Genomic DNA, 8,686 nt, shown 5'->3' with positions numbered 1-8,686 from the left:
TTTATTTGCTAAAACTCAAGAATCCGTTCGAAAAGATGTTGAGCGTGCATTTGGAGTCCTGCAAGCTAGGTTCGCTGTTGTTAAAAATCCTTCTAATTTATGGGATAAAAACAAAATATCAAATATTATGAGAGCATGTCTCATACTCCATAATATGATTGTCGAAGATGAACGAGATGCAGACACTGTTGAGGAATTTCAAGATCATGATTTTACATTTGGCGTTAAAAAGTCTACAAAACACGGCGATAGAATTGGTTGTCGCAAAGAAGTTCGGGATCCACATGTCTATGAACAATTAAAAGAAGATTTGATTGAAAATATATGGGAGAAATTTGGACATCTTCCAACTTAATATAATGTTTATGTTTGTATGAATTCAATAAAATGTTTGTTTCCTATTATTTATTTATGATTTTTTTTTCCAACTTTGTAATTTTCTTCTGTTTGTGTTTTCTATTTTAAATGTTTTATTGTTTTATTCAAAACTTATCATTTATATGTCATTAAAATGTTAAAACTTATAAAAAAAAATAATTAACTAAGATACCACTAAAAGTCCTACCAATAATCTTAGCTTTTAAGATTGTATAGGAGAACAAAATGAGCAGTTTTCTCTGAATTTTTGGACTTGAAACTCTAATCCCAATAAAAGAGATTCTTACAGTCATTATTCTATTGGACAAAAATAATAAAGAAATATTCAGTCCATAAAGAATACAATAATTAGTTGTCAAAATAAAAATTAAAGACAACCTTGAGAAAGCGAGATAGATTGATTTAGGCCATGAAAAACGGAATCTCATTCATGCTTTGATACATTCATTCATTCTGTGCGTTTTCTTTTTCCAAAGACATCAAGAATCTCTCACGCTGGAAGATTCTCTGTAGAAAGTTAGAAACACAAAGCACTTATCTTCATCTAAAGCATCATTACTCTGTCGATAGAACTCTAGAACATCGGTTTGATTCTCTGGACCGAAATCCAGAGAGTGATATGTGAACATGGATGAACTCCTTTGTTATTAAAATATTTATATTATTTTAGTTTTCTACTTTAATGCCTAACTTAGTTTTTTATTATAATAGCTAGATATGGGTTTCAAAAAAGTTGATCCAGATTATTGGGAAGTAATTAAAATATTTTTAAGAGGGCAAAAACAGTCGTGCGTGCGTTGAAGTGGGGAAGTTCGGACTTGGAGAAGAAGTGGAGAGACTCATACGGTAAGTTCCTATGAGCATTTTTGATCTTTATGCAGGATGTTACAAACACTGAATTACAAATACAAACATTGGTTCCGATCAGTGACATGTAGTATTAATACTGAATTACAGTATGATTTGTAATTCGATATAACTTGAAATAAAAATTAATCCTAAGTTTACTTTAAAAAAAAATTAATCCTAAATTTATGTGGTAAGTTTGAAGTAAAAAATAAGAGTTAAATATTTTTAAAAGCTATTAACTGGTAACCTTTTTGATGTATAAATTGCACATAATTTTAATAAAATAAAAGAACATATATACATATAACTAGTAAATGTAAAGAGAAATTCCCGAACAAAAATATGGTTTAAAAAGGAAAAACTACTCTCACTTTTTGCAGTGCTCCTCTCTTTTATAGATCTGCTTCTTCTTAATCATACTGGCTTTCACTTTCTCGGGAGAGGAAATCTTTCACTATCGCCAGTCCAGTACTCTTCTCTTTATCTATGCTTTCTCTCTAAGATCTGCTTGTACTGTTTTTTTTTTCTCTATCGATTAGTTGGCTTTCTGATGATAACTCTCTATTGAGGTTTTGTTAGTCTATGTTTTGAGTTCTGTGTCTCTGGGCACTCCTCCTTTAGTCATCTGTGGTCAGGACTTTTTCCATTGTTTTATTATATAAAAAAGAACCTCGAATTTCAGTTGGATCTGTGTTTTTACTTTGTTGTATACTCTATTTTAACTGTGAAACCTAATATCTTTTGGCTTTTGATATACAGATTTTGTACCATACTGACATGGCATCTAGACCTAGCGTAGTGACTAATAAAGTCCGCATACTCCTTCGACTTCTCCACTCCCAAGAACCTCGGATACGTTAGCTTTCCGGCCACCAAATCTCATGAACCGGCCAGTCTTCCCCAACTCCGACGACTTTGTCACGTCAAGAACATCATCCACAACTTGAAACATAAGCCCAATGCATCTTGCATACTTCCTAAGCCTTTCAATCTCTTCATCAGACCCACCTCCCACTATAGCCCCCACCACCGCAGAAGCTTCAAGCAACGCCGCCGTTTTGTTAATATGTATAAACTCAAGATGTTCCAACCCCACTCCGCTCATTCCTTCTCCGGCCAGATCAGCCGCTTGACCCGCAACGAGCCCTTCCGTTCCCAACGCTTTTGTCATCTCCAGAATGGCCCGGAGAACCCTCTCTGGAGGAACGCCCAAAAAGGTAGACGCGGCCATCTTCTTGACAGCCAAAGCTATGAGTCCATCAGCGGTCAAGACGGATATATCTTCACCATATACTTTATGGTTGGTGGGTTTTCCTCGACGAAGGTTGTCGTCATCCATACAAGGGAGGTCGTCTTGGATGAGAGATGACGCGTGAAGCATCTCAACCGCACATGCAGTGGGCATTGCGATAGACTCTTGGGCGCCTACGAGCTCGCACGCAGCTAAGCAAAGCATTGGCCTTACACATTTTCCACCCGAGAGAAGTGTGTACCTCATGACTATTTTTTTTTATTATTAAAAGGTCCCAAAGTCGATAAACAACACAATCTGGACGGAGTTGTGTGCGCATTGGGATAAGGAAGAGACAAAAGAAACTTCTTCCACCAACTCCACCAACCGCAGGAACGACTGTCAAGGGAAGGGCATGTTCAGGCATAAATTGGGTGCTCAATCTATTGCCACTCTGGGGGATCGCATGGTAAGTTCAGCCGTTTTTTCTTCAATTATTTAAGTTTTGAAAATTTATTTTTTTTGCATTTTTTCTAATATCTAATGTTTGTTTAATTTATGTTTTTTTCAAGGCGGAAGAAAATGAAGGCGAGCCGGTTGATGATCTCGCCCTAATGAAGAGGGCGTATACCAACAAGAAGACCGGCCAGATTGATGACGGTCTTGTGAGGGAAGTGGTCACCCTGGTCCAAACTCAGGTGCAAGACGAAGTGTCTCAACTTCAAGTTGAGGATGACGCTTCGACGGCTTCGACCAACTTGTCCCGGTTTCGAATCAACAAAATCGTTGAAACCCTAAGTTCTTTTTTTTTTTAAGTTCAATTCATTTATTTCTTGACTTAAATTTGGCTATTTTCTATTTCAGTCGGTTCCAAAGAAGAAGGGACGTTTGGTCGGTTTGGATCGTCGCACCCGGTCGGTTCCTCCTTCTTCTGCACCACCGCCCTTTGTTGATCCAGAAGTACTTACGTCTCAGTTGAAGGACAAGGATGATCGCATATCTTTGTTGGAGACCCAGATGGCGGCTCAACAGGCGGGATATGAGGCACAGAGGAGGCTGAACCAGCAAATGATGGAGATGATGCAGATGATGTACCCGAACGAGGTGTTCCCGAAAGTGCCAGACACGTAGATTTTTTTTTTTTCAAAAACTCGGAATGTTTTATTTTATTTGTACAACTTTTGAATATTATCTAATATGTTTTCAATTTTAATTTTAATTTTATATTTTCGAATTTAAATTTCAAAAAGTTTATTTTTTTAAAAAAATAATTTTTTTTAAATTCCGAGGAAATAGTCCCTCGGAATATACCGAGGACCATTTTCCTCGGAATATACCGAGGGACTTATTCCTCGGAATATACCGAGGGACTTATTCCTCGGAATATTCCGAGGGACTCTTTCCTCGGAATTTTCCGAGTGCTCATTTCATCGGAAATTCCCGATGACAATTCCGAGGAACATTTCGTCGGAACTTCTGAGGATTGGGCCATCGGAAAATCCATCGAAATATCCCGAGGAAGTTCTCCCCCGGTATATTCCGAGGAGATTTCCGACGGACTGTTGGTCCTCGGAGTTTCCCCGGAAATTCCGAGGAAAATATTCATCTTGCAGCTTTTTCAATTCAGTGAACTGATCATCCAGAAACCCCTTCACATACCAAAACAACTAATCTCAGCCAAAGCCTTAATTTTCAAATTCAAGCTCTCAGTAAGAAAAGCTTAAATCTATAAAGGAGACACCTTTGGAAAAAGAGACAATAACCCATTTCACGCACACTTAAAACCAATTCTTAAATCCTCAATTTCCAAATTCAAATCCAAGAACCCTAACTACTGTAGAGGAGGATCATCGCTAAAAAGGAGTCACCTTTAGATAAATAAACAAAAACCCATTTCACAGAAACTTTAAACTAACTCTTTAACCCTCAATTTCCAAATCAAGAACCCTAACAACTTTAGAGGATCCACCTTTGGATTCATTTTCGTACCCAGATGCTAAAATTTACTAACTTTATCTGTAAGTTTGGGAGGAAAAAACGAAGAAGAAACCTGGTGATAGAGAGAAATGGTGTAGTCACGAAATTGTCTCTGCAACTGAGCAACGAGTGTGTCCATGATGGTTACTTGTGACGATGAAGCAGAGAGAAGGAGAAGGAGATTTGAAGTTTGATATAGGAGAACAAAATGAGCAGTTTTCTCTGAATTTTTGGACTTGAAACTCTAATCCCAATAAAAGAGATTCTTACAGTCATTATTCTATTGGACAAAAATAATAAAGAAATATTCAGTCCATAAAGAATACAATAATTAGTTGTCAAAATAAAAATTAAAGACAACCTTGAGAAAGCGAGATAGATTGATTTAGGCCATGAAAAACGGAATCTCATTCATGCTTTGATACATTCATTCATTCTGTGCGTTTTCTTTTTCCAAAGACATCAAGAATCTCTCACGCTGGAAGATTCTCTGTAGAAAGTTAGAAACACAAAGCACTTATCTTCATCTAAAGCATCATTACTCTGTCGATAGAACTCTAGAACATCGGTTTGATTCTCTGGACCGAAATCCAGAGAGTGATATGTGAACATGGATGAACTCCTTTGTTATTAAAATATTTATATTATTTTAGTTTTCTACTTTAATGCCTAACTTAGTTTTTTATTATAATAGCTAGATATGGGTTTCAAAAAAGTTGATCCAGATTATTGGGAAGTAATTAAAATATTTTTAAGAGGGCAAAAACAGTCGTGCGTGCGTTGAAGTGGGGAAGTTCGGACTTGGAGAGACTCATACGGTAAGTTCCTATGAGCATTTTTGATCTTTATGCAGGATGTTACAAACACTGAATTACAAATACAAACATTGGTTCCGATCAGTGACATGTAGTATTAATACTGAATTACAGTATGATTTGTAATTCGATATAACTTGAAATAAAAATTAATCCTAAGTTTACTTTAAAAAAAAATTAATCCTAAATTTATGTGGTAAGTTTGAAGTAAAAAATAAGAGTTAAATATTTTTAAAAGCTATTAACTGGTAACCTTTTTGATGTATAAATTGCACATAATTTTAATAAAATAAAAGAACATATATACATATAACTAGTAAATGTAAAGAGAAATTCCCGAACAAAAATATGGTTTAAAAAGGAAAAACTACTCTCACTTTTTGCAGTGCTCCTCTCTTTTATAGATCTGCTTCTTCTTAATCATACTGGCTTTCACTTTCTCGGGAGAGGAAATCTTTCACTATCGCCAGTCCAGTACTCTTCTCTTTATCTATGCTTTCTCTCTAAGATCTGCTTGTACTGTTTTTTTTTTCTCTATCGATTAGTTGGCTTTCTGATGATAACTCTCTATTGAGGTTTTGTTAGTCTATGTTTTGAGTTCTGTGTCTCTGGGCACTCCTCCTTTAGTCATCTGTGGTCAGGACTTTTTCCATTGTTTTATTATATAAAAAAGAACCTCGAATTTCAGTTGGATCTGTGTTTTTACTTTGTTGTATACTCTATTTTAACTGTGAAACCTAATATCTTTTGGCTTTTGATATACAGATTTTGTACCATACAGACATGGCATCTAGACCTAGCGTAGTGACTAATAAAGTCCGCATACTCCTTCGACTTCTCCACTCCCAAGAACCTCGGATACGTTAGCTTTCCGGCCACCAAATCTCATGAACCGGCCAGTCTTCCCCAACTCCGACGACTTTGTCACGTCAAGAACATCATCCACAACTTGAAACATAAGCCCAATGCATCTTGCATACTTCCTAAGCCTTTCAATCTCTTCATCAGACCCACCTCCCACTATAGCCCCCGCCACCGCAGAAGCTTCAAGCAACGCCGCCGCTTTGTGAATATGTATAAACTCAAGATGTTCCAACCCCACTCCGCTCATTCCTTCTCCGGCCAGATCAGCCGCTTGACCCGCAACGAGCCCTTCCGTTCCCAACGCTTTTGTCATCTCCAGAATGGCCCGGAGAACCCTCTCTGGAGGAACGCCCAAAAAGGTAGACGCGGCCATCTTCTTGACAGCCAAAGCTATGAGTCCATCAGCGGTCAAGACGGATATATCTTCACCATATACTTTATGGTTGGTGGGTTTTCCTCGACGAAGGTTGTCGTCATCCATACAAGGGAGGTCGTCTTGGATGAGAGATGACGCGTGAAGCATCTCAACCGCACATGCAGTGGGCATTGCGATGGACTCTTGGGCGCCTACGAGCTCGCACGCAGCTAAGCAAAGCATTGGCCTTACACGTTTTCCACCCGAGAGAAGTGTGTACCTCATGGATTCACGGATTTTGAGTGCTGGCTCGCAGAGAGGAACAGCCTCGTCTAGTGCTTTGTTGACAGACTTGGCCTTATTGACCATATACAACATGAAGTCGAAGTTATAGCTTGTTACTGAAGCTAAACTGCGGATGTTAAGGTGGCGGGTCAGTCTGAAGACAGACGTAACTTCAGTGTAACGCGGCCTGAATCTCCAAAACAAGAAGTGGAGAGAGAGAAAGATGCAAATGAGAATGTAAACAAGAGTTTCTCTGTTTTCCATCTTTGGCTTTAGTTATTTGATCCTTTAGATTTGGACTTATGATGCCATATTTATAGTGGAGATGTGGAACGATTTATGGTAATTAATTAATATATAAACCACTAGTATTGAGTTCTTCAAAAAAAATCAATGACGTAACAAACGAACCAACACATATCTACTTGTTGCAATTTGTAACATGGATTCATAGATTTCAGCGTCGAGAGAAAACTGGATTAATTCCATTTAAAACATTTTTATATTAACCGAAAGTAACATAGTTGACGGGATGAGTCAGCTCTACTGGTTAGAGCCTTGGGGGTCAATTGTTATGCTTCCGGGTTCGACGTCAGCCGGAGGCGAACTGCTCATCCATGTCACGAAGCGGGTACTGGGCCTTCGGGCTCAGGACATACCCTCCCGGGTGAAGCCCGCCCGCTGCCTGACCGGGGCCAGGGAATGACCCGCGAAGCGGGGAACCCTGAATTACCAAAAAAAAAAAAAAAAAAAAACATAGTTATCATTAATTAGTACCATGTGGTTGATCGAAGTTGAGAAGTAGTCAAAATAAGAAGTTGCAACAAATGTCGAAAAGGGCTCCGTTAATTGTGTACAAACAATATACGAGTTCGTAGAGATATTTACTCGATTGCAGACATTTCTGGAACACTTCTAATAGAGGGACAAAAAGTAAATTTGGAAAGAACATATTGTCAAACTCTTTCAGATATGACACTACAAGAAAACAAAAGATTTACGAGGGCGGTTTTCCTCGTGAATTCGTCGTAAAAGCAAGTTTACGAGGAATTACCGAGGAAACCCGTTTCGTCGTTAAACGTTTGTCGTAACGCATATATCCTCGCAAATTCGTCGTAACATAGCGAGGAAATGATTTCGTCGTAAAAACAAAGAAAAGCGTTTCGTCGTAAAGAACACGTAAAGCTTCCACGTAAGGACGCCGCTAAGTTTCTTTGTAAATACTTCGAAACGAGTTCCTCGTAAAAGACACGTAAATAACTCGAAAATATATCCTCTTAAAGTTCACGTAAATACCTTGAAAGTTTTCCTCGTAAGAACACGTATACCTTTCCACGTCATTTCCTTGTAAATTATTCCTCGTAAAGAACTCGTTAAACTTCCACGTAAAGAAGTCCCAACATTAGCAACGAATTTACTTCGTTTCATTATTTTACAGAAATATAAAAATATTATTAAAAAATAATTAAAATTATTTAATTTTTTAATAAAATTAAAATTCTAAAAAGATCAAAAACCAAAAAATTTATATAGAAATAAGTTTTGAATTTATAATACAAGAACCGAATAAAAAAGAATTAAGAGTCGTTCATCGCCTGGTAGAATTCATCACTCCTCGCCGCTACATCCGCCTCGGCATGTGTGTTGGATGATGACTCGCCTGGAATAGGATTTCGTTGTCGCATGGTCCTCAACAAGGTCTCCCATTCCGGATTTGTGGCCGCTACAACGTCCAAGAAGCCCTCGAGTCCACCCACACGAGCTGTGAACGCAGATCGCGTCGAGCTCAACTCTCTACGCAGCTCATCGGACTCTCTACGCCGCTCATCGGCCTCTTTACGCAGCTGAGAGACTTCATCATCCCGTCGCTGACCATAAGACGATGTCGCTCTCGGAACATCGTTGACGGAACCAATCCCCTACGTCCGTCCA

At 38.3% G+C, this 8,686-nt stretch overlaps 2 protein-coding genes and 1 long non-coding RNA gene across 4 annotated transcripts; all 3 read right to left on the bottom strand.

The window, feature by feature from the left end:
* Window positions 1-1,230: 1,230 nt before the first annotated feature.
* LOC106343357 (geranylgeranyl pyrophosphate synthase 10, mitochondrial-like) lies at window positions 1,231-2,725 on the bottom strand. Its single transcript, XM_013782538.1, is given in 2 exon segments — window positions 1,231-2,118; window positions 2,120-2,725. Coding segments are annotated over 2 exon segments (801 nt in total). The 3' UTR covers window positions 1,231-1,923.
* A 1,333-nt stretch (window positions 2,726-4,058) lies between these two features.
* LOC106343358 lies at window positions 4,059-4,866 on the bottom strand. Of its 2 annotated transcripts, none has more exons than XR_001269946.1 (3): window positions 4,797-4,866; window positions 4,509-4,715; window positions 4,059-4,107 (listed from the first exon to the last, which is right to left on the bottom strand). It is a non-coding gene; the product is annotated as an uncharacterized LOC106343358 (long non-coding RNA). The 2 variants fall into 2 exon arrangements; XR_001269947.1 differs by having other exon boundaries at window positions 4,509-4,679; window positions 4,797-4,848.
* Window positions 4,867-5,730: 864 nt separating this feature from the next.
* LOC106343356 (geranylgeranyl pyrophosphate synthase 10, mitochondrial-like) lies at window positions 5,731-7,114 on the bottom strand. Its single transcript, XM_013782536.1, is given in 2 exon segments — window positions 5,731-6,147; window positions 6,149-7,114. Coding segments are annotated over 2 exon segments (1,065 nt in total). The 5' UTR covers window positions 7,019-7,114; the 3' UTR covers window positions 5,731-5,952.
* Window positions 7,115-8,686: the final 1,572 nt, after the last annotated feature.

The sequence above is a fragment of the Brassica oleracea genome, chromosome C5 (assembly GCF_000695525.1).
Source record: "Brassica oleracea var. oleracea cultivar TO1000 chromosome C5, BOL, whole genome shotgun sequence".
Classification (NCBI taxonomy): Eukaryota; Viridiplantae; Streptophyta; class Magnoliopsida; order Brassicales; family Brassicaceae; genus Brassica; species Brassica oleracea.
Note: the sequence above shows the minus strand (reverse complement) of the source record. Positions and strands in the feature narration are given on the sequence as shown.